General features: G+C 43.3%; 2 protein-coding genes and 1 non-coding gene across 4 annotated transcripts in view; 1 reads left to right on the forward strand and 2 right to left on the reverse strand.

Annotated features, from left to right (window-relative positions):
• gpc5b (glypican 5b) overlaps window positions 1-16,777 on the reverse strand; it is a 62,557-nt gene extending 45,780 nt beyond the window's left edge. Inside the window, exons 1-3 of the mRNA XM_085375611.1 lie at window positions 16,528-16,777; window positions 14,381-14,542; window positions 8,237-8,784 (exon numbers count right to left, since the gene is read on the reverse strand). Coding sequence (XP_085231737.1) covers window positions 8,237-8,784; window positions 14,381-14,542; window positions 16,528-16,705 — 888 coding nt within the window. The 5' untranslated portion in view covers window positions 16,706-16,777. The remainder of the gene's footprint in view (window positions 1-8,236; window positions 8,785-14,380; window positions 14,543-16,527) is intronic.
• A 919-nt stretch (window positions 16,778-17,696) lies between these two features.
• On the reverse strand, window positions 17,697-17,769 carry trnam-cau (transfer RNA methionine (anticodon CAU)). Its single transcript has one exon. It is a non-coding gene; the product is annotated as a tRNA-Met (tRNA).
• Window positions 17,770-18,290: 521 nt separating this feature from the next.
• On the forward strand, window positions 18,291-23,338 carry LOC146614609 (histone-binding protein N1/N2-like). Of its 2 annotated transcripts, none has more exons than XM_085375929.1 (14): window positions 18,291-18,453; window positions 18,853-18,897; window positions 18,998-19,111; window positions 19,366-19,446; window positions 19,716-19,825; window positions 20,570-20,632; window positions 20,869-20,935; window positions 21,064-21,137; window positions 21,225-21,413; window positions 21,628-21,800; window positions 21,882-21,959; window positions 22,049-22,120; window positions 22,579-22,710; window positions 23,149-23,338. In XM_085375929.1, the coding sequence occupies exons 1-14, from the start codon at window positions 18,416-18,418 to the stop codon at window positions 23,185-23,187; spliced, it is 1,275 nt and encodes a 424-aa protein (XP_085232055.1). In that variant the 5' UTR covers window positions 18,291-18,415; the 3' UTR covers window positions 23,188-23,338. The 2 variants fall into 2 exon arrangements, with proteins under 2 accessions (XP_085232055.1, XP_085232056.1); XM_085375930.1 differs by having other exon boundaries at window positions 19,716-19,813.
• The last annotated feature ends 1,867 nt before the right edge of the window (window positions 23,339-25,205 follow it).

A 25,205-nucleotide genomic window follows, 5' to 3' on the forward strand; every position in this document is an offset into this window, starting at 1 on the left:
GATATTCTGTCTCTCTCCATTAAAATTCAACTACATTAAAAATTGAGGCTGTTAATGTTTTTGTAACTGAGCCAACTTACAAGTTCAGCAGGGGATCAAATAATTACACTGACCAGCCATAACATTATACCCACTGAAATGTGAATAACACTGATTATCTCTTCATCACAGTACCTGTTAGTGGGTGGGATACAGTGTATTAGGGAGCAAGTCAACGTTTTGTCATCATAGTTGATGTGTTCAAAGAAGGAAAAAATAGTTAGGCGTAAAGGATTAGCTTTATATGGCCCAAACTGTGATGGCTAGGTGTGCGGGTCAAATCAGCAAGAGTGGGAGGAAGTGCCTTTCAGTTCAGTTCAATTCAATTAAATTCAGTTGTATTTACACAGCGCCCTCCCATTCTACTTTTAAATGCTCTAAGAACAACACGTAAGCCTGCAGTGCCTGTGCAAAGTGCTCTTATAGGGGGATATGGCACCATAAGGTCATTATGATAAGATGGGAACTGCTTATTTAAGACCTTGTATGTGAGGAGCAGGATTTTTAATTTAGTTCTGGATTTAACATGGAGCCAATGAAGGAAGCCAATACAGGAGAAATCTGCCCTCTCTTTCTAGTCCCTGTCAGGACTCTTGCTGCAGCAATTCTGGATCAACTGAAGGCTTTTCAGGGAGTTTTTGGAAAAACTTTATAATAATAAATTACAGTAGTCCAGCTAAGAAATAATAAATGCATGAACTATTGTTTCAGCATCACTCTGAGACAGGATGTTTCTAATTTTAGAGATATTCCACAAATGGAAAAAAGCAGTCTTACATACAGTATTTATTTTACATTGAAAGACAAAAGAGTAACAATCTGGTTAGATACAATAGTTCTAAATTTTTTATATCCCAGTACAATGACCTCAGTTTTATCTTATTTATTTTCATATTATTATTTTATTTATTTAGCTTCATGGAAAGATACAGTTGGTTATAATCCTCATAACACTAAAAATGTATGCTATGGCTTCTAATGATACAAGCTTCAAGATTCAAGGTTACTGTCATGGTCCTGGGTCGTTGACCCAGCGTTTTGTGTTTTGTGATTATTTCCCTCTGTTCTAGTTATTCTGTGTCCTCCCCCCTTGTGTCCGGTTCGGGTTCTAGATTTCCTGTTTTGTTCTGAAAGTCTGTGTCTGTTGTCATTGTGTTCAGCTTGTGTCCTCCAGTCATCATGTGTATTCAGATCAGCTGTTCTTCCCTCCTGTGTGCGATTACCCAATTACCGTGTGTGTGTGTGTGTATATATATAGTGGGTGTCGGTCTGTGTTCGTTGTCGGCTCGTCTGTGTTTCTTGGTATCCTGGTCCTTGGTCTGCGTCTCTCTGCTCCGCTCTCCGTTTTGTAAGATTTCAGGTTTGCTCTTTAGTTTCTCCCAGTTTAGGTTTGTCATTACTCATGCTTCATTGCCTGTTTTTGCCACTGCCACCGTGTAAATAAACTTCACTCGTATCATCAGTTTGCTGCATTTTGGGTCCTCCTTTTCCTCCACACCACACAGCTCACTCCGACAGTACGAGCCGACCAAACATGGACCCAGCGGCATCCGCACCTCCCGAGGAGCTTCGGGAGGAACTAATTGACTCTGTTTCCAGGTTGGTTAACCTATGGCTCGAGCATGAGGGGGAAGAGTGTCTCCGCGCTGTAGAAGCCAGGCTACAGCAGCTCATCTCTGCTCACTCCTGGCTGCTGGACTCTCTTCACCCGCTCGCACAGGACTTCATACTCAACGAACTGCACCTTCACCCACCAGCCGCTACCGCTTCCCAACTCAGCCCGGCGGCGAAGATTTTGCCCGGCCCGCCGGAGGTTTTGCCCGGCCCGCCGGAGGTTTTGCCCGGCCCGCCGGAGGTTTTGCCCGGCCCGCCGGAGGTTTTGCCCGGGAGGAAGCGACGATCGCGCCGTCGGCGCATCACCCCACAGCCGAAGACTAGGACTTTGGAACTGCCAGCTGTGGTGAGTGAAAAGGACCCTTTTTCTGTTTTGGACTGTGTGTCTGTTTATTCCGGGGCTGTGTTTTTTGAGTCGGCTGCCCTGCCGGTAGCTCAGTTAGCTGCCCAGCAGCCACTAGCTCAGTTAGCCACTCAACCGTCACCCCCATTACAGTCACAGCCAGACCTATTAGACACCTTGTTACAATCCGTGGCTCAGTCAATAGCTCAGTTGGCAAGAGACTCATCAGCGTTATTACCAGCTCAGCCACCTATTCAGCCACCATCTTCACCAGCTCCGCCTGTACTACAAGTCCAGTCCATCCAACCGGAAAAGCACTGTTTTTCACCTGTTCATGTCAAGCAGAGAGACACACCACATAACACAGTAGTCAGTCCGCAACAGCTGGCCAGCCCAGAGACTGTGACGCACTCCAGGGCCTCCCCAGAGGCTGGGTCCCAGCCCCCGGACCCCTGGAGATTAAGAAGCCAGCTGAGGACTGTATCCGGCTGTCGCTGCCCGAGCTGGGTCAATGCTCTGTGCAGCTGCAGTCTGCCTTGTGTTTGCCAGAGGCCCGTGTGCCTGCTGGTTCTGACCCGTGCCTGCCAGAGGCCCGTGTGCCTGCTGGTTCTGACCCATGCCTGCCAGAGGCCCGTGCGCCTACTGGTTCTGACCCGTGCCTGCCAGAGGCCCGTGCGCCTGCTGGTTCTGAACTGTGCCTGCCAGAGGCCCGTGCGCCTACTGGTTCTGACCTGTGTGTTCCAGGGGCCCCGGTGCCCACTGGTCCAGAGACTGTTTTCGCTGGGGGGCCCGAGGAGCCCGTCCAGCTTCCTGCCTCGTCAGCTGGGGGGCCCGAGGAGCCCGTCCAGACTCCTGCCTCGTCAGCTGGGGGGCCCGAGGAGCCCGTCCAGCCTCCTGCCTCGTCAGCTGGATGGCCCGAGGAGCCCGTCCAGCCTCCTGCCTCGTCAGCTGGATGGCCCGAGGAGCCCGTCCAGCCTCAAGACTCATCGGCTGGAGGTTCAGGAGAACCTAGCCAGCCTCCTGTCTCGTCAGCTGGGGGGCCCGAGGAGCCCGTCCAGCCTCAAGACTCGTCAGCTGGAGGTTCAGGAGAACCTAGCCAGCCTCCTGCCTCGTCAGCTGGAGGGCCCGAGGAGCCCGTCCAGCTGCCAACTGCAGCCTCATCATCCTCGCCAGCTGCAGCTTCATCCACGCCGCGGGCAGCAGCAGCTTCTTCCACGCCTGCAGCGCTACAGTCTCCGGCTTCCACGCCGTCGCCTGCTGCAGCCTCATCATCCTCGCCAGCTGCAGCCTCCGAGCCTTCATCCTCGCCCGGTCCAGCTTCGTCTTCAGCATCGCCTGGTCCGGCTCCAGCCTTCGTGTCTTCAGCATCGCCTGGCCCGGCTCCAGCATCCTCGTCAGCATCGCCTGGTCCGGCTTCTGCTTCAGCTTCGCCTGGTCCGGCCTCTGCTTCAGCATCCTCATCAGCTGCCTCGTCTGGTCCAGCCTCTGCTTCGGTCTCGTCTGGTGCTGCGACGGCCACGCCACCTTCGGGTTCCAAACTGCCGCCTCGACATCGGCGGTCATCTGCCAGGCCGCTGGTGGAGCGTCATCGTCAACATGGACGACCTCCTAGACGCCGCCGCTGCCTTCCGCGCGGTCGGCCTCCAGACTTGTGTCATCGCCGCCGCTGCCTTCCGCGCGGTCGGCCTCCAGACTTGTGTCATCGCCGCCGCTGCCTTCCGCGCGGTCGGCCTCCAGACTTGTGTCATCGCCGCCGCTGCCTTCCGCACGGTCGGCCTCCAGACTTCTGTTATCGCCGCCGTTGCCGTCCGCACGGTCGGCCTCCAGACTTCTGTCATCGCCGCCGTTGCTGTCCGCATGGTCGGCCGCCTGAACGGTTTCCCTGTTGCCGCCGCTGCCGTGTGCACGGGCGGCCCCCTGAACTGCCTCCACTCCGCCACCGCTGCCTTCCGCTCGGTCGGCTTATGGATCTACGTCGCCGACGTGGCCGGCCTCAGAAGATGAACTGTCCTGGACTTCTGAGTTGTCAGCCTCCGGGCCGGCCTCCTGAACTGTGTTTTGTTCTCGTGCTCCAGCATGTGTGTTTTTGTTTTGGACAATTCTCTCGGTTCGCTGGAGCTTGTGTTGGTTCATAGTGGTCAAGTTCACCAGCTTTAGAGCCCAAGAAGATGTTCCTTATACCAGGAAACATGACTAAGCGAGATGACTCAGGAAGCCTTGTTGGGAAAATACAGAAGCAAAGAAAGCATTAAGCGAGAGGAAAACTACACTTCCAAACTCCCTTTCCTGTGAGGCTGAGAGTTTTCTACACGGGAGTGTCTTAAAGCTCAGCAGAAGAAGTCACCAAGGATACGGCTCCCGTTGGGCTCCCTGTGATGGTACACAATAAAATGAATGACTCAATGTGGCTCACACCATGAGCTTTGAAATCGACGGGCCAACCAGCAGAAACCCATCAGCAGGGATGAAAAGCAAAACTGGTCACTTTCAGAAAGCAAGAACAAAGAGATGCTCACTATGTAGACCAAACGTCCCATCGTACCGTGAGGTAACAACATTACAAAAGCTTCTCTTTTCTTAACATTACGTTATGTCCTCTGATCCCTTATAGAGACAAGATCAGTGACTATAGGACAGATTCAGAACACACAGTGGAGACAAGTATACAAATGACTCTTTGTGCTGATGTCTTAAACAGAGACACAAAACAGAGATGAGGCAACAATCGCATTACTGTGCATCTGTGACTGCTGGACAATAGTGATCACACAGTGCTACTTAGAAGACTCTTTAATGCTAAGACATAAGTATTCTTGTTTTACACACACTGGACTATGAATGTGCTAATGACTGCATGGACCAATTTATACGTGTAAACGAGGCCCCTTCGTGAGCAATGCAGTATTAGAAACTGCCCTCAGAAGCAGCAAACAGAGACCTCAGAACAAGAAGACCTTCTGATATTGATCTGTTCTATCTTCTACATGTAATTTTTTATATTTGATTAGCTGAGGGGAAGGTTTTTTGCAAACATGTCCTTCGTTGTAATTATATAATGGAGAAACAGACAGCTTCAGTTAGTCTAGTATCATACGATGTGAAGGCTATTACTAACTAGGGGAAAAAAATCGGTCCAGCATAGCATTGTTATAGTTTGCAAAGCATTATTGTCTCTGTCAATACACTGACACCAAATACAGATTTTATAAAATAAATTAAAATACTCATCACCAAATACCATCACCACAGGGCTAATCACCAAAATCCTAAGATAACATTAGCCGAACAACGTTACATTAAATCGACTCAAATGGAAACCATCCAACACTGGCCACATTTAGATTACCAAATCTATCTTATAATTCAGAGCAAGCAAATGGCTCAGTCAAAAAACAAATAGGACGGCATCCTCCTTTCATTTACAACAAAACTGGTGGCTTCTTGGTGATGGCACTGAATTCTGTGACTGATTCGAACTTGTGGTGACTAAGTAGCTGCCCACAGCTTGAGGGTATCACACATTCACCACCACTTTTGATCTTAAGACAATTTCTGCAAACAGTTGCAATCTGACTGGGACTGACAGCAATCGCTCGCAGTGAGGTTATTAAAGGTTTAAGTGATGAATGCAGAGAATCTGGTGATTCCCAGTAAAGAGAAATAAAAGGAGAAAGGACAAAGCTGCATAGTTTTCTGTCACGGTTCTGGGTCTTATGACCCAGTGTTTTGAGTTTTAGTTCATTTTGATGTTTATAGTTTATGTTTAAGCCCTCCAGGTTTTCTAAGTTCATTTGTTACCATGCCTAGGTGATTTTAGTTCTTATTAATTCCCCCCTCGTGTTTCCAACCCATGTTAAGTCTCCCCTGCTCTTCATGTGTTTCATGTCTGTGTCTTACGTTGTCAAGTTCTGGTTGTCATGTCTGCGTTTCATTATGTTTCCTGTTTTATTTTGGAAGGAGTCGTGTGTTCTTGGTTCTGTGTATTTAGCTTCACTGCTCCTGTCATTAGGTTCATGTTAGTCAGCTGTTTCCTCATGTGTCTCCACTTCCCCTGATCATCTCATGTGTATTTAAGTCCTCTGTTTTTGCATGTCATTTGTCAGGTCGTCTGCTCGTCCATACCCTCACTTCAGTATTCTATGTCAGTTCACCCCGTTTAAGGTTTTTCATGTTTAGCTTTAGTTCACCCAGTTTAGGCTATGGTTTAGTGTTCACCTGTGTCCTGCTGTTTGTACTCCCTTTTTGCTGGCCTCAATAAACGGCTGATTTTCTGTTAACTCTACGCCACGTTCAGTTTATGGAGTTGCGTTTGGGTCCATTTGCCAACACCTACAGTCTGCCCTCGCCAGACTGTGACAGTTTTCATACAAGAAACTCACTTATGAGACTCAGACCATACCAAAGTCATAAGTGTCAGTGACTTTAACTCAAGGTTGAACCCATACGAGGATGCATCAGGTATTTCTTATCACCAGAATAATCTGTGATGTGTGGCATGAATTCAATCCTAAAAGTAGGGATTATATTTTCTTCTCAACATCTCACTTATCCTACACTAAGACTGAATGTCTTTTTAATGTTAAATGATTAAGGATATTGAGAGAATTGGGTTGTGCTGAACTGGGGGAACGGATCTCCCTCACACTCCAGTTTATTTGGATTTGGGGAATTCAAAACAACAATAATAGATTTTCATTTAAACAACCACTAACTCCTCTCTCGCTGAAAACATTTAATTGTGTCCTTCAGACCAGTGAAACTCTCATGGCAATCGCAGTTATAGCAAAGGATGGGAATGCTTTAATTATAAACATGTCAGTTTTGAATCAGGACTCTAATCTTTTTACTTCAATTACAGCCAGAAGTTTAGAAACAATACTTCCGCATATCATTCCACCAGATCAAACAGGATTTATAAGACAAATATAGGTGTAACACAATATTAGGCGGACAATACCAATAACGCAATACATGAAAAAGTACTGAGGCTAATTCAGGTTCTGATGATCTTAATGGCTTATAAATCAGTCCCAGTGGCAAACACATTTCTAAACTATACATCGGATTGCAAGAGTTAAAGGGGATACATAATGGAAAACAGGAAAAATGGGGATTTTATGTTATAATTGGAAACAGGAAAAGAAACAGTGGAAGGTTAATTATAAAGTTCTTCAAGGTTATGTGCTGGGACTAGTTCTATTTACATTATACATTCATCCCTTAAGTGTTATTATTAAAAGGCACAGCATTAATTTTCATTGCTATGCACATGATGCCCAGGTGACACACAGCAGAGAGCACCACATTCCCCAAAGTGCAATGGTTATACTAAAAGTTTATGATAAATTATACTAACGACAGCTGCCTTTTATTACAACAATCCAAACGCTTTCCTGCAGTTGCACAATTTCTGTAAAAATAGAAATACCCTGCCTCAGGGTGATGCTGGAAAACTAACTCATGCATTTATTATTTCTAAGCTTGACTGTTATAACTCATCATTATCAGGCTCTTCTGAAAGCTTCCTGAAAAGCCTTCAGTTTAACAGCAGCTAAACTGAATGCGAGACCATTTTTTTCCATACTAGTTTCTCTTCATTGGCTGCCTGTTAAATCTAGAATATACAGACCCCCCCTTGCTAAGTTTAAGATTAGGCTTACACTAGGTTTGTAAACTGTTGGGAATCTTGGATTGACTATGCATCATCATTTGGATCAGTTTTTATGTAATCTGATAATCATTTGAGATTATCAGATAATCATTTCCACTCCATAGTTGGTGAGCTACTCAAGCTTTTGGGATCTTCATTACTTAGAAGTACAGAGGTTAAATCCACATTTGCCATAAAAGAAAATAAAAAATATAATGTGAAGCTGGATTGTGGAGTTATGAAACACCACGTACATTTTTGGATCCGAGAAAAAGTTTTCAACAAAAAGAAAAAAGCTACCAAAAAAAAAGTTCCTCCTGCTGTTTTCTCTTTAAGTTTAATTACTTTTACAGCCTTTTGTTGCCCAATATTGTTTGAGATGTGTGACCAAATTGAGCTAATATGAAAAAGTAAAATGTCACACTTTCCATGCTTGACATGTTCTCGATGTTCTGTTGTGAATAAAATATGGCATCATTGGTATTTAGTTTTACTTACATTCCAGCAGCGTACCAACTTTTTTCGAACTGGGGCTCTAAATAATAGGCGAAGGATGGGTTTTCTAAAATAGTCAACTTCCAAAAACTTACCAGACATCCTCTCATGATGTTGATACACAGTCCAGTACAGGGCCGTATCAGTGTGAGTCCTCTGCAGTGGGAACAATACTGCATCCTCACTAACCCTCGCAAACAGTCTCTGGATAATGTCGCCTTCTCGGTCGCGTTCACAACCTCTCCAGCCAGTCTCAACAGTCGGCTCAGCGCTCGACCCGGCCCGAGTGCTCGTGACAGGCTGCTGACGAGTAGGCGAGGATGAGGTCCAAATGGGCTGACGTCCCGCCGTGTCATGCGCAAGCAGTCATCATGACTGGTTGAAAGGGAGTTATAGGTACGGACTGACATTTGGCCTATACCAGGGTTGAGCAGGCGGCGATAGACCAGTGGGAAGAGGTCATTGTAGAATCGACGCACAACACTCTCCAAGGAGGAATTAGAGTCTCCAGAAAGGTGCCGTTTGATGTCAGTGAACAGCTGAAACACAAGAGGGCGACAGTCCGACGCCAGCGCGGAGTAGGCACTGTCAAACAGAGTGCTGGTCAGATTGGATGTAAAAGAAAGTAGCATCTCAAAGTGTTCTGGAACGAGAGAGAGAAAAGATGGAAAGATTTTTGTTTTGTTAAATTTATTAGCCGTGTGCACCTGAGCCAAACATCTATGGAGCTATCAAAGATAAGGGTTAGCAAAGCTGTCTAGATATGCGAGTGGTCTGTTTCAGGACCCTTCATGTTGCTGTCCCAAGAAAGATTCAAGCAGCAGCATTTCTGTAAGATGGCTTTTTCATATACAGCAATTAGTTGTTGTTATTGTGATCATTCTCATCAGGGAAGAAAAAAGTCAAGTGTTTGTTTTAATCATATGCAGAACAGTTAAGCTAAAATAACTCTATAAAGATGTTTCTGTTGGGCCCATGATTCTGTGTTTATCATGGGCCCAACAGGAACATCCTTATAGGGTTATTTTAGCTTACAGACTGATCTTCCACTTGCCACTGGCTTCTTCGATTATTTAGGTCTTCTTGCGGCTGGACTCCTCCATACTGGATGCCTCTGGGGGCTTAACACTAAAATAAATTCACATCATTTCAAAATATACGATGTTGCAGGTATAGGTTTCTCTAACTGCAAAGAACATGTCTAACTGTCCTTGAACTGACTTCATCAAAAATAGCTCAAACTTAATTCATCCCTGAGCTCGTTTTCACTACCCTGTTATCTATAGTCAGGTGATAATGAGGGGCCCAATCTCATGATCCACTGTGTTTCCCATGTCAGGCATGGGCTAATAAAGAGGACACCACCCTGCCCCTTTTACAGGGGCCGTACGCCTGCGGTGTGTGACGGTGTCTTTACTTTTGAAACTTGCCTAGTAAAAAGGGTGATGTCAGTGTGAAGGCATCCGGATAAAGACGGAGAGAGAGGGAGAGGAAAGAGACTGGATGAAAGAGAATATAAGGGAAACCTTTTTATGTCGCACTTTCACAAGTCACTCTTTCAGCCACTGTGTATGTCGCTCTCTGTGCGTGTGCGTGAGTTCACATCGTAACAGCTTTGTCATTTGCAATCACAGCCGCAGCCAGCCAACTCCTCAAGTGACGGCAATATATGCTGTGGTCAGTTAAGGCGATGAACACATTTGAACGGCCTGGAGGCAGCGTAGCGGCAGTGGCAGGCCTATTTAGTCAAAAGCACTGAGTGAGAACATTTCACTTGCATGTGTGTGCGTGCAAAAGCCACTCAAATACAGAGGGCATCAAGTGACATGGCAAAGTGTGCTCACGTGGGGTCATGTGATTAGCTTTTTAGCCCCTGTGATTGGACAACAGCTGCGATGTGAATGGCAGGACACGAGGGTCTTACAGTGCCAGGAGAAACACACGCAAGCATGCAGACACATATCCACATGCACACACACAGACACACACACACCAAAGTAATCCAGAGTGTGTAAATAGAGCCTGACTACAACTGCTCTGGGCATGTCTCAGTTTCTCCAGTGGGCTATAATCACTGCACTTAAGAGAGGGGGTCCTTTGAGACTCTGCTCAGCTGTTGAGGGACACTGCTGTCCTGCAAAATGAACTTAATTAATTAAAGGGTTGGTTAACCAAAAACATACCACAAAAATCCCTCATTGGTCCATAAAGATGTTTGGGTGTATCTACACAAGTTTTAGAATAACAGGTTGTCAAACAACAGACACCTAAGCATCCATGACACTGTTTTCCAATTTTGTGGTTAACCCCCCAAAAAAGAGTGGCTGAAAAGATCATTTGACACTTAAAATAAACACATGGGACATATACACATTAAAGCACCAGGTCTAATGATCCTAATAATCACAACCCCAATAAAGCCCAAGTTAGATCAATGAATGGCTAAATAAAGCCTACGCTTCTCACCACCCTGTCAAAGAATGCCTGCTTTCCACAGTTTTTCCATGTTTCTGAATCTTATTTATTTCCAACTGTGCTGGGATAACTACAGTGATTCCAGAACATGATAGGTCTGTGGGGCTACTGAAGTCCTGGCATTAATGAGAAGACGGTTTGTGCAGCAAACTAAACTTGTCTTCTCTTATTTGCTCTAGTTGCAGCATACTTTGTCTCTTGGTGTTTGGCATTCATTTTACCCATGGATGGTTCAGCCATCCAGTTGAAACTGAGGCTGGGTGTATTCAAATGTAGAGGGGGTTGGGGTGTGGGGATAGAGATGGAGCAAAAAGAAAACAGGTAGGTGTTTGCTCGTCTGTCTGCTGGGTTTCATCAGTTCTACCATTCTCCTTTATCACCACAATGCATGAGCGCATACACATAGAAGCTACACGGTCCCTCCTGCACACACACACACACGCACACATGCACACACATGCTTACACAAAACGGTGAATAGCAGTGAGAGACAAGTGGACAAGCAGAGTATTCTTCCTCCTATTCAGAGCAGGCCGTTAGAGACCGGCTGTTGCCCACAGCAACAACACTTTGCCGCGGATACGTACTGAATGTAAACATTCTTCGTCTCTCGCTCTCTCATTGGCCAAGAACAAAACCTGATTATTGCAGCGACAGAGACAGACAGACGGAGAAAGAGAGCAGAGAGTTGTAACAAAGTTTTCCGCTGCTCCCTCTGAGAGTTTGCTCTCTCAAAGACTCAATCGAACATCAGTTGTTTGTTTGGCTAGCCACTGCGGCGCCTCACAAAATAAACTGGCCTCACACCACCACCCTGACACAGACTAGCTATTTTGTGATGAACGCACAAAGTGAGAATGGCAGAGGGGGGTACGGGCTCTCGACAGACTTGTTAAAACATCAAAATCACGACTGCTATTAAAGTCGCTTTGGTGGAGGCCCTTTATTTGTGCTTGTCAGTCATGAATCGAGGAGAGAATGAATGAACCTGGGCTTCATGCTGAAGGAGGGGTGTAGCTAAATACTGCAAGATGTATTATCCTTAATGTGGAAATATTTTTCAGATTTTTATTGTGGACATTTATACTTTGTAGCGATGACAGGCAAATAACCACAAGCAATGGAAAGTTGTGAATATAACTACTCTCAAGTTTGAGGCGAGCAGTTGAGGCAACTACCAGAAGGAGCAAAGAAAACACATGATGGATTCATGTGCAATCAGTGTGATTGCAATAAGCACTAGAGATCGACTGTCAGCTACAAAGCAATGGGAAGCTGATAATTTAATTCACATGTGAGGGGAGTTTTAGTCCTTAGGTTTAGTCTTAAAATAAGTTGGATATGTACAGTCATCACAGGGAACTGTGCTGTCCCCTCTTCTCTTCACCCTGTACACCTCTGACTTCTGCTACAACTCTGAATTATGCCACATTCAGAAGTTTGCAGACGACACAGCCATCATGGGGTGTATCTGGGATGATCAGGAAGAGGAGTACAGAAGTCTGGTGAGGAACTTTGTCGCATGGAGTCACACAAACCACCTGCAACTCAACACCTCAAAGACTAAGGAACTGGTTGTGGACTTCGGGAGGTCTAGAGCAGGTCCACTGCCGGTTCAGATAGAGGGGGAGGAGGTGGAGGTGGTCAACAAGTACAAGTACCTCGGGCTGTGGGTGGACAATAAACTGGACTGGTCATGCAACACAGAGCACCTGTATAAAAAAGCCCAAAGCCGACTGTACTTCCTCAGGAGGCTGAGGTCTTTTAACATCTGCAGGAAGCTCCTGAGGATGTTTTACCAGTCGGTGGTTGCTGGAGTACTTTTCTATGCTGTGGTGTGCTGGGGGAGCAGCACAGCAAAGAAGGACTCATCCAGGCTGGAGAAACTGATCAGGAGGGCTAGCTCTGTGGTCGGCATGAAGCTGGACACTCTGGTGACAGTGGCAGAGAAAAGGACATTAAAGAAACTGATGGACATCATGGACAATGCCAGACATCCTCTGCACACGGACATAAACAATCAGAAGAGTCTGTTCAGTGACAGGTTGCTTCTCCCAAAGACAAGAACTAACAGACTTAAAAACTCCTTTGTCCCACACGCCATCAGACTGTTTAACTCCTCCCTGGAGGGGAGAGGGAGGGGAAACAGGAGGACAAAGGAGGGGGGAACAACTAAGCTGTAGTGCCTCTTCACCTCACTGTACAATACCTTTTGTGCAATACTTTTGTAAATAGTCAACGGTGCAATAGACTCAATACTTGAAATGTGCAATTCACTTGTATTTTTATTTTTATTCCTATTTATTCTATTTATCCCCTTCGTATATTTTATTTATATTGTCTCTGTATTTATATATATATGTGTGTGTGTGTGTGTGTGTGTGTGTGTGTGTGTGTGTGTGTGTGTGTGTGTGTGTGTGTGTGTGTGTGTGTGTGTATTATATATATATATATATATATATATATAATATTCTGTAACTCTGTAACTTCTGTCGGTGCTGTGCTTTTTTGGAAATCGAATTTCCCAGAGGAACCCACCCGAGGGATTAATAAAGTTCTATCTAATCTAATCTAATCCAATAATAAAGTTTTCTCAGGACTCTATGCATTCCTGTGAAACTAAGTGCACCCCATGATCCAATAGCTATAAAACCACTTTCAGCAGCAATAACTTAAAGTAATCACTCCAGTACGACTTTATCAGTCTCTCACATTATTGTGGATGAGGTTTGGTCTCTCTTTGTTTACAAGGTTGCTTCAGTTCATTGAGGATTGGGCATTCATTCGTGCGCAGCTCTCTCAAGGTACCACGGTGTTTCTATCAGGTTGAGGTCTGGATTTTGACAAGGCCATTACAACACCTGAAATCTTTTCTTTTTTAGTCGTTCTGTTGTTTGGGATCATTGTCCTTTTGCATGACCTCATTTAGGCCGCCAAACCTAAGCTGTTGAACAGATGGCCTCACATTTGACTCCAGGATAGGTTTGTATACAGAGAAGGTCCTGTTGCTGAAAAACAAACCCAAATAATTACCCCTCCACCACTGTGTTTGGTTGGTATGAGGCGTTTGTGTTCATATGTTTTTGTTTTCCATCACTTTGGTCTTATCCCAGAAGTCTTGTGGTTTGTTCAGATGCAATTTTGTGAAGTTAAACTGTGCTGCCATGCTCTTTTTTGGAGATAAAATGCTTTCTCCTGGCAAACCTTCCAGACAAGCCACACTTGCTCAGTTTTTTTCTGATTTTACTGTCATAAACTTTAAAATTTTAAATGCCAACTGAGATGTAGCTCTTGCATTTTTGGAGCTTCCTTAAACAAGGGGTGAATTTGCTGAGACATCCACAAGACCGTGGCATTTTATTTATACACGCTTGAATGCTCAAGACCAACGAACTTCTGCTTTTATTGAGGTGCCCAACACTTGCTGCTGATCAGTTAAAGTGCATTTGATTAGCAGGACCTGGCTGCTACTTGCACTCTTAATTTCTATGGAAGCAGTAAGAGTGTGCTTTGTTTTTCACAGTTTGTCAGGACTGCATAGAGTCCTGTAAAAACGTTCTTTTTCATGACCGTACAGATCCTCCAGCTACACCGTTCTCCAACACTAGTTTTGTCTTCACTAATGCAAGTGTTGCAAGGCAACAGTTTTTGTGATTTGGAGCTATTTCAATAAAATGTAATTGAAATTGAGTTAAAAAGGAGAAATCAGTATAGTTTAAGAATTATTTTAATTGTATGAACTCAATTCAATATCCCTCCCTCACCTTGGTACGCCTTGATGTGTCCAGCAATCAGGTACTTGAGTTCGAAACTGTAAGATCGCATCTTCTGCTGTGTTTCACTGCGAACAGCTGCCATGTAGCTGTCCTCCATCTTACTGGTACAGCAGCTGGGCCCAGGGTGGACACACACTCGGAGAGACTCATCTGAAAGACAAAGGAATTATATACCTTAAAAAAAAAGGCCTGGATACCAGGTCCAGGGCTTATTAGGTCACAGAAAATCGTTCAACACTCGACCTACTATACTACTTCAGCAGTTTGCAAATTTCTTATTGTTCATATAAATATGAACATATGTGAAAGACAGAGAATGATTTGGGGCTTAGCTCAGGAACTTTCTGCTACTAACTAAAGGTCTATATTTTGTCCACATTTTATCATCAACAAACTTTATTAGCCAGTCGATTAGTAAATCCAATCGGTTATTTAGAATTTAAAAGTATGTGGTGCACAGAACTTTGTGACCTCAAAAATGCTTTGCACAACGGGCCTGGTGGGAGGTGACATGATGACATGAGCAGCGAGTGAAACTTCACCACTCACACCAATGTTTGTGCATTTGTGTGTGTGTGTGTGTGAGTGTGTGTATGCATGTGCGTGTGTGTGTGACTAGGAGCAGTCTAACTTTGACAGACTACTGTAAACCAAGCTGTCAAGCAGCTGACTGAGATCAAGGGGTAGAGAGAGATGAGGGGAATGGACTGTATGCAGCGCACAAACACGCTCACACACAAATAACAAAACAGTGCCAAACCTTGGGTCATTCACAGGCTGATAATAGAAGAATTTTGGTAGTGTTGCATTCAGGGTTTGCTTTTTGAACAGCAGGTAAGTTTGAAGCTGCATGCATCCAGTATTGATCTCTTTCACCTTTGCAACAAGATTTGAAACTGCCCCAACAAATAACCACACCAGAACGGACTGAGCAGGCATGATTCAGCAAACCGTGCTGACTTATGTTCTAGTCGTAATACAAGGTCTGCTTGTTGATAAATTTTCAGCGCTTTGAGCTGCACTGCACTCACCTGTAGATGCAGTTTAGTGTCACACAGATCAAAAGGTGGAACCTTCACAAATTTGCAGTAAGTGGATCTTTATGCTGTTTTAAGCTCTTTTTAAAATGCATTATTTTCAAATTGAACTATGGGCATTTAAGGGCAAATACTTTTAGTGGACAGTTCAGCTGAAATTTGAAGTTTAGGATGTGGAAGCAAAGATCACTGACAAGCCTGGTCGGTTGTGCCTTCATGCTGGCACATGTGACTGACATCTTCCTCAAGCTAATCTATTCAGGGTCACACCAGATCACTGAACAAGAAGAAGAAGCACCTTTGCACAGACATTTTCTGCAAAATACCTATAAATAGTAATTACTGTGTTATTAACCAGTGGTAACCAGCAAGTAACACTTTCATAGTAAAGACAAGTACAGCTTTTAGGTGAGGCTTATAAATGGTCAAAGCATAAGTTAATATGTCTATAACAATGTTGATTGCCAGATCACACTTTGCGTTTTCTTGGAGAAATCTTAGTGACGAAGATAGCACACATGGGAATGTCATAAAATGTGAATGGTATAATACGCGTGCGCGGACACACACACACACACACACACACACACACACACACACACACACACACACACACACACACACACACACACACACACACAAGAATTTAAAAGGGAATTTATATTTAGAAAACAAATAGGTGATGCAAGTCCTCCCGAGAGGACTTTATTCATTTATTCATTTCTCAGCAAACTTTCATTTCTCTCTCACATTAAAGGGTTGTCTACAGAGATGATCCTCCCTATTTAAAATGCGGCCCCTCATAGTGGTCATAACCATTTTGGCTAAGTTTTATTCACGCTGTATTCACGTGTTCAATCATAAGTCTAACAGCAATAAAACAGCCAATCAATGTTAGGCTGTATCAAGACAGATTACTTAATTATTAGGTTCTTTCCACTGATGCATGCAGGCAAACAAAGCTCTGCTCTGGCCTCATTTATAAAAAGCTGGAAAAGTTTTTATATATCATGTCTTTCTAAATTAAAGTATAATATTTTAATAAATCCAAGTAAAGTTTGCTAAATATAATAGTTCCAAAGGGATTGACTGACTGACCTGGTCCCGGTCTGTCTGGCACCAGCTCCACCGGGCCTATTTGGCGCATCATGTAGGCTGTCTTCACCTCATGACAGCTGTCTGCATCGGCTGATCTACCGCCAGCCTCCGGTAGAAGAACAAAACACAGCAAAATTACCCAAAACAAGTCCACGTTTTGAAAGGCTGCACGGAACATCGCAACATGTCAGAGGGAAGTTAGAAAATCTGGACGGTTATTATGAATTCCTGAAAGTCGCACCGTGCAGTGTGACCAGAAACTTCATCTGCAGCCACTAAGTCTGTCTGCAGCCCAGTGTCAGGCTCAGCGCCCTCCTCCCGCTCGTCGACTCCCTCTCTCGCTTTACTTCAATTACTTAATTACTGGCATGAGCGGCCCAATGCTTCCAAACATTGTTTCTGTGGTTGCCATAAAGCACTTAAGGAAAAAGCCACTTTAACTTGGCGTGCTTTAACGGAATAATTGGTTTTTAAAAAGTTTTCTCACATTTTGCTCATTTCCAGGGTCCACTTGCTTTTTTATTACTTTTTAAAAATTTATTTATTTTTTATTGTGGTTATATGTGGCACATTGCACAGCTGGCGTTTCTATAAATAAGATGCATTCAATTCAATGAATTTCTGAGAGCAGTCGAATGAAGTGAAGAAGAAAATGGGATTTAAAAGTAGAGCATGGGCGCCACCTGCTGAGAACTTTGGGTCTAACAGCCGAAAAAGGCTCTGATTAAAGCAGATATTGAGCTATCTGACAATTGCATAAACTATACATAGAAAATATATACTGTATCCCGTCAGCTTACATTCTCTGTAATACAGGACTTGGTATTAAGCAATGCCATTCAGATGTCTCATTTTTTTCTGTCATTCAGCTCCATATCTTGATCGGTGAAAAAAATGGTCTAAAAAAACTCGCTGTACACTTCACACGTGTTACTGCTAATTTTACTAGGAAAAATCAACCGTCGACTCTGAAGAGGCTAACATTACTGCTTTTAACAGTTTTAATTTGTATTTTGACTAAATGAAGAGGGAAACCTTTAATCTTAAGTTTCCTGAATATATGTTAAATTCTTGTTATTGTTTCTTTCCGTTTTACTAGTGTGACGACTAATCTTTTAAGAAACAAACGGCAAGAAGGGAAAAAGCATTCAAAAACGACGAAAAAACAGTGCCCCGTGTGAGGCTCGAACTCACGACCTTCAGATTATGAGACTGACGCGCTGCCTACTGCGCCAACGAGGCCACACGAGAAGCTGCGATACCAAAACATACAAAAGAATCACAATCAGCCCTAGTTTCACAATTTATTTAAAAGGTTGAGATTCGAGTAGATGTATACACACGTCTATGGTAAAGGATAACCAGTACTACATGTCGTATTAGAAGTAACCTTGCATTGTCCTACATTTATTTTGACAAATGTAGGTTGTGGCTGTGTTAGCGAGCCAACTTGTAACTGTATATGGCTAAAGTCTCTTAATGTACCTGATAAGGACATTTTTATTCATGACATGTAATTAATTGTACAGCCATTACAATTTCTAATTATAACTTTAAAATGTTACCACCCTCGCCCAGTCCCTTATTATTAACTGTAATAGCAGTACTACTATTATTTCTAATGCCAACGTGTCGTAGTGTTTCGTACGCTCATTTTAACCTTAACAATTGTCTTTCCTATGGACCCTAAACGCATCACGATAGTTGCTACGGCCCCTTTAAATCCAATCTCCCGCGTTCCAAGTTAAGCGGAAATAGAAATCCTTCTTTTCTCTATTTAAGCGCGCCAACAAAGGCTGTCCTATAGGGTCTGTCTGTACTTTATTCGCGGAATAACAGACCGTTGTTTATTGTCCTTTTCCGGCGTCTTTACTGCCTTTCTGAAGATATGCCAGAGGAAACGTCCGTCGCGTCGAGCTCTGAGAGGTAAGAGTCGTTTGTCATTTTTCACTCAGGTCCACAATAACGTATGCAGGGAAAACACAGCTTGCTAGCCCTTAGCTGAATTACGCGGAGAACGTAGGCAAACCTTGATGATAGGTGTTGGATATAAGCTATTTTAACGATATCTCCAGAAAGTGATACTCTACAAAAAAAACAACTGCGTGCTTAGCAGTACTTCACGGCAGCTGCACACGTTGATAACATAACTCTGCCCTCATACTGTTAAGCTAGTTGGCTAACAACTGCACGATGCTAACAGCAATGAGGCGTAGCTATCTTCGGGCATTTACTGAGTAGTGAAAGTTTGGAGCGTGGACTCTGTACTTCAGAATCAGGTAACTTGCATAAGCATTGACTGAACTTAAGTTTAAACTATTGCAGTGCAGAGGAGAAGCCATGCTCATCGACAGCTGCTGCAGCAGGCAGGTGAGTATCCAGTTTAATGGCAAATTGTTCCGCAACTGTTAGTCACTTAGTCTAACAGTTAGTCAGTATAACTAACGCGAGTTTTCTGTTCCTTTTGTAGCTCAGTTGAAGTTCTGGAGGAGGCAAAGAAACTGATTGGCACAGGGAAAAGGCATCTGGTGATGGGGGATGTTGTTTCTGCTGTCAATGTTTTCCAGGAGGCCTGTAGCATGCTGTGAGTAAGACTTGATGTGAAACACTAGTGCTGTCACTGTACAGTTAGAAATTGAAACTTGATTATGGATTTTTCTTTTCCTGCTGAAATGGATAGATTTCTGTAATATATTTTTCCAAATGGAGTAAAGTATTTTAATGTATTATTTCAAAGGATTAAATTTTACTTTAGCTTCATAACTACCTCACTACATTGGATTACAATTTTATTTAATAAAAAAACAAACAAAACAACAAATACATTTCTCCATCTAGGGCTGAAAAATATGGGGACACTGCAGATGAGTGTGGCGAGGCCTTCTTCCTTTGTGGGAAATCTCTGTTGGAACTTGCTAGGTTTGTCAAATTTCTTATCTTAAACATACTCCCTAAAAGCTGCACCTGTGAAAATAATACTTAAAAAAAAAAAAATTATTTAAAACTTTTTTTTGTTGTTGTTGACACAGCATTATTTCAAAGGAATAATGTTTGCTTCTTAGCCTACAAGAACTGTTCATAGTGACAGCTTTTGGACACGAATTCTATTGGTTCCTTCATGAACTGCACCTATTTTTGACTTCAGCAATATTGTCTATGTTGGGTTGTTTTGTTTTTCATATAAATAGGATGGAGAACAGTGTCCTTGGCAATGCCCTGGAGGGAGTCCCAGAGGAAGAGGAGCAGCCCAGCAGCTTAAATGTTGAGAGTCCAGACAACCTTGATGGTCAGTATTTAGGTGCTGCAGATTTTTTTTTAAGCGCACAGATAATTTTAGCATGTGTAGTAAGATTATATGTAATGAAAGATGGGACCTAAAACTGCCTTTGTTTACATTTAGTACTAGATTTCCAGTTACTGGGCTTTTTAAATTTTTTTTAGACTTTATTTTACATATCAGTGTCTTACTACAATCCCTTCTGCCAGAAAAGCGCTCTGGCGAAATCGTCAGTAGAATCAGCTTGGTTATTTATAAATCATTATCTGAAAGCTCAAGTTATATGTGCCACTCTGGTGCAGAAAAAACAAGAGATGAGCTGCGACAGCAGGTATATGACGCAATGGCAGAGAAGGAAAAGGCTGAGGATCCACATTCTCCTGTGACTGGGGATGAGAAGAGCTTATCTCAGGAAACTGAGATGGATGGAGTTTCTTCTGTGAAAAGTGTGCGGGAAGGATCACTTGGAAAAGAAACTGAGATTGAACAGAAGGCTGACAGTTCAGAAGAGCAGACTGGCAATGGGACTGGGGTGAAACCAGTGAGAGGATGTGATGAGGACAAAGAGGAAACGGAGGGTAGTAGAGCTTGAGTCAAAGAGCACCTTCTGGTGTGTGGATGGGTGCACAGTTGATATTTAAACGGTCCACTTCAGCAGGTGTCGCAGTGGTGAAGGGTGGAAATGCAGGCACAAATCTGTGGTGCACGTTTCTGACTTTAATACATGAGGCGATGTTTAGAACTTGTATAATTTTGCTTCAACAGATGATGATGACGACGATGATGATGATGATGATGATGGAGAGAAAAATGGACAAGATAAGGCGAGTTCCTATAGAACTGTGCAATGAAGTAAATAATTTGCAAGCAGTGTAGCTACGTGTTTCTTTACTATGACATTATGATCACAAAGATCTTAATTCTTCTGGATTTTAACTTAAGAATTGAAAAACTTTTTCCTACAAATGCAGATATCAGGTGCCTGAAGTAGTTTGTACTGTAAATGTCATGATTGGGTGTTAGTGGCTATTGACCAACACAGCTCCCGCCCTCCTTTCAGGAAGAAGAGGAAGTTGGGAATTTGCAGTTGGCATGGGAAATGCTAGAAGTAGCTAAAGTCATCTACAAAAGGTATGGAATGATTTGGTTAAATGTGTATGAACATTTGCGCTTGCATGGTTAAATGGGTGGTTAGACTGCATTGACTGTTATGTGACAGCCTGAGGCCAGCTTACAATTTTAAAGCTACTTCTGCACAGAAAGGAAAGCACAGAGGATCAGCTAATGGCAGCCCAGGCATATCTGAAACTTGGAGAAGTCAGTGCTGAATCAGGTATGCTGCTGCTCCTGCAAGATGTAGACTTACTGCCCTTACAGTCTCCAATGCCCAAATCTCACTGCTTGTCACTCCCACCCATAGGTAACTATCCTCAGGCACTTGATGACTTCCAGGAGTGTCTTGCCCTGCAGCTGAAATACTTGCCTCCCCACATTCGTCTGTTGGCTGAGACCCACTACCATGTTGCTACTACGCTCTGCTATATGGATCAGTACAGCCAGGCCATCCAGCACTACAACAGCTCCATAAAGGTCATTGAGACCCGTTTGGGTAAGAATTTACTCCTCCCCTCAACTGAATATTTTATTTTTTGCACTTAATATATGAAATCCAAATAATGATTGTGATTTGTAGGTATGAATAGCACTGCATCTCTTTGGGAGAGGACACGACACCCACTGAACACCAAAACATAAACGGTCCCAGAAGGCTGTAATTGTGTTGTCTTCCATGTTGTGACTTTCTGATCTGGTTGTTGGTACAGCCATGCTGCAGGAGGTGATCGATGCAGCCGAAGGCGCAGATGGAGCAGCAGAGGAGAAAACTGAGCTGGATGAGCTAAAGCTGCTTTTGCCTGACATCCGGGAAAAAGTGGAGGATGCCAAGGAAAGCCAGAAAACAGCCAGTGCTGCCTCACAGGCCATCCAGCAGACACTAGTGGGTACATAGGATGGTGAAATTTGCACCTGGGTTTACTAGTTCAGTAGTCTTGAATTGTATTTGGCTCTCCTCTTTCAGGGTGGTGCATCAACTTCATCAGCATTCCTTTGTGAAAATGGCAGCACTTCATCGGCAGCTTTTGCAACAACCAGTCAGGTAAGGGTACTGTATGGTGCCACATGCTAAATAAAGCATTTTGCCACCTGTGTTACTTATTTGGTGGGATTCAAACTTGTGTATTCTAGGTTCCAGTTAAAACTGAGAGTTCCTCATCTTCCAAAGCGGTCTCTGACATCTCTCACCTCGTCAGGAAAAAGGTGAGGCTCTCTAATATGTCTCCCACCCCCCTTTGGCTTCTTCTCAGTGAAGAGGAAAAATGGACTTTGCTTTTTCTCATGCCAATCATTTAATCTGTGAAGGAATAAACCTTCAGCGTGGAATTGTACTGGGTTCAATCAGTGCATTGAAGCTGTGGCATGTGCTGCTTGTCTTTGTTGTGAGGTCTGTCTTTGCTGGTTGCAGTTGTAAAATTCATTTTTAGATTTTTCTGCAGATCAGTGGCAAGCCTGTGTGGTGTGGCTCCTAACCAGAGCTGTGTGCGCATGTAGATGGGACTTTATGCTTGAAATTAAGCTTTGATTTGGTGTGGCTTGTGTGCATGGTTCATTAAGTTATTATTTTCCTAATGACTGGTAATGGATCACTTCAATTTCGGTTTGTGTACAGAAGCCTTCAGTCTTCTCTTCCTCCCTGTCCTGGTTTTGTTTCTGCACAGAGGAAACCAGAGGACGAGAGCCCAGTAAAGGACACTGATGCTAAACAAGCGAAACAGGAAGCCACAGTTAATGGCAGCGGTGACTCTAGTGCCAGCAACGGCAATGGAGTCCAGGAGGGGAAATCGCAGGAGGCGAGTGATAGGCTTATCTCTTACCTTCTGAAGCAGGATTGCCCTGTGATACTACTGCTGTAGCTGGCTGGTGGCCAGGAGTCCATACCTAAATGTGGTTTCTGGTGGAACAAGAAGACTCCTTAGTTTCATAAAGGTTAAAACTGGACGCATGCGAGAACTTGGAGTGGGTCCTTAATTGAGTTGTAGTGAAGGAGGTTTTCTCGGTCTTTGAATGATTTATCCACTTGAACTACACAGCATCAATCTTGCTGTAGCTGAAGGCAATTTTGAAAAAGTAAAATTCATGCTTTCTGTGAAAGTTTACCAAATGGAACAAGTGAATATCTGACAAACCTGCAGGTTTAAAATTCTTCACTCATTTGTCGCCTCTTATGTTAACATTCACTAATTGCAGTGTTTGGTTTGTTTTGTTTTTGTTTGTTTTTTTCCTTCTAGTCTGCCACCCAGTCTGCATCTGTCGAGTCCCCGGCGTGACAGTCTTCACCTCTTTACTGAGCTCAGAAACCAGCACGTCATGCCTGTCCAGCCCCTATACACCTTTCAGCACTCTTGTTTCTGTAAATAAGATCCATTTTCATAGATTTGTCTGTCAAGTTTTTGTATACTTGTAGTAAAAATAAAGAATCTGCAGATGTAACTATGCAATATTGATTTCTTCAGTCCATTGATGTCACACCTGTAGTCCCTTCCAATTATTTCACATGAAACCATCTATGCACTTATGAGCAGATGTCCAAAACAACTTTTGGACTGTATAAATTATGTAAAGAACCATTTTCACAGAATCTTTCACCACCCTACATATTATTGGAAGGCCTCCCTATGAGAGTAAAGTAAGACAGAAGTTGAATCAATGCAGATAAGAAGGGGTGCTTTCTGTATGGCCATGTCTTTCAGCTCCTGACTGGCCTGGTATGTTAGGTGAAGGACTGTGGCATCAAATTCAAACATGAAGAGCCATCCTAACCTATAAAAACTGCATATTTATATTTTGCCACTGCTGCAATTATTAGGCATTTCCACACTGCATGTCTCTGCTATTGACCAAATACACCAAATGTGCTCCATGTTTTTGTTTGTTTTTTTCACCTTAAGTTTATAAGGAGACAAATGATGAGTTGAAGTATTACTTGCTTCACCATGTACCTAAACAAAGAGTCTGCAACTTGAAACTGAGGACTGAACACTTAATGAATATATGCTACTGCTTTTTAGCTGGGCAATACTTATTGGCACAAACTGTGCACTGGCACCCTCTAGTGGCTGCTGTGGAGCTTTGAGGACAGACAGGAGTGTTTATTAATGATTCCAAATTGGAGTGAAACTGTTCTTACGAGTAAAAGAAACATGCTATTTTCAAGATTAATTTGGGACATGTATAATCAGCACCCATTAATAGCAATCTGTGCCAGGTGCTGGATGCAGTTTCCTGAAATTTGAGTACCCCTGCAGGTGTGCAAGTCTTAACATTTTATCTTTACACATGAATTAAACTCAGGACGAGTTACTGTTTTAATCATATTTCTTTTTAGATAAACACCAACGGCCCGATTGTTCTTGGCTCATCTGAAGCCTGCTGAAGTGCTCTACAGGTTATATTCAGTCATTAAAAAAACTACAAGTCTCAGAGCATTACAAAAACAACAAATCATGATTTGTGATGGCTTATGATGGCAACATATAATATGCTCTTTGGGTACCAAACAGAGTTTATGAATTCTCGTCACAGAAAATCACCAGCAATAAAGTGAAGTTTAGTACTTAAAACTGTCCTGAATGACACATCTTTGTCTTTTGGATCTTTTAGAAATCTTAACTGAAACGGGTGTATAAATGGAGTTCTTTTTGCTGAAGCGGAGATAGAGGAGGTGGCATCCTGGGCTTGCGAGTTTCTTTCCTTTTTTTCCTTCTCTCGGTCTTGGCCTGCAAACTGGCAACCTGATGAAGCTTGACCCTTTAAATCAACACAAGCTCGGTCTCAGTCATTGGAGCTGTAGAACACACGGACACAAGGTGGCTGTAACTAAGCAAGATATGTATTTCTGTGACTAATTTCAGCAGCACTTTTATCACTCTAATCATGTCCCTGTAGCACTAAAATATCTTAACAGTGTGGCTCTTTGTCCAGTCCTGTAGTTTCAAAACATTCCCTCGAGTTGATATAATCATGCTAACACCTGGTACTTGGTAATTCCCTTCCAAAAACTGGCACATAACACTGCAGTAAATATTAAGGAAAGTGCATGTATTTTGCTCTGTACCTCAAAGAACTACCCAAGAACAGATTTTGCAGAATTGTATTGCAAAAACCGCTCCACCTCCATGGCAATGCTTTTTCTTTTTGGCTCACTGGATCCCGCAACCTAAACCAATATCTCAGTTATATTCTTTGTTGCCTCTATACACAACTCTAATTTATCCCTGTTTTTGGGGTGTTAGAACTAATCACAGGAAACAAATGTTGGACCAGAATCTGATCTCCATAAACTTCA

Source organism: Diplotaxodon limnothrissa, linkage group LG17, assembly GCF_057381915.1.
Source record: "Diplotaxodon limnothrissa isolate DT_005_m linkage group LG17, D_limnothrissa_male_GT1.1, whole genome shotgun sequence".
NCBI classification, from domain to species: Eukaryota; Metazoa; Chordata; class Actinopteri; order Cichliformes; family Cichlidae; genus Diplotaxodon; species Diplotaxodon limnothrissa.

Bases quoted from the DNA above. Each gene is read 5' to 3' on its own strand.
- LOC146614609 (XM_085375929.1), top strand. From the start codon at position 18,416: ATGCCAGAGGAAACGTCCGTCGCGTCGAGCTCTGAGAG. The intron at 18,454-18,852 runs GTAAGAGTCGTT...AAACTATTGCAG, and splicing joins GTCGCGTCGAGCTCTGAGAG to TGCAGAGGAGAAGCCATGCT. The intron at 20,633-20,868 runs GTTCCTATAGAA...CCTTTCAGGAAG, and splicing joins AAATGGACAAGATAAGGCGA to AAGAGGAAGTTGGGAATTTG.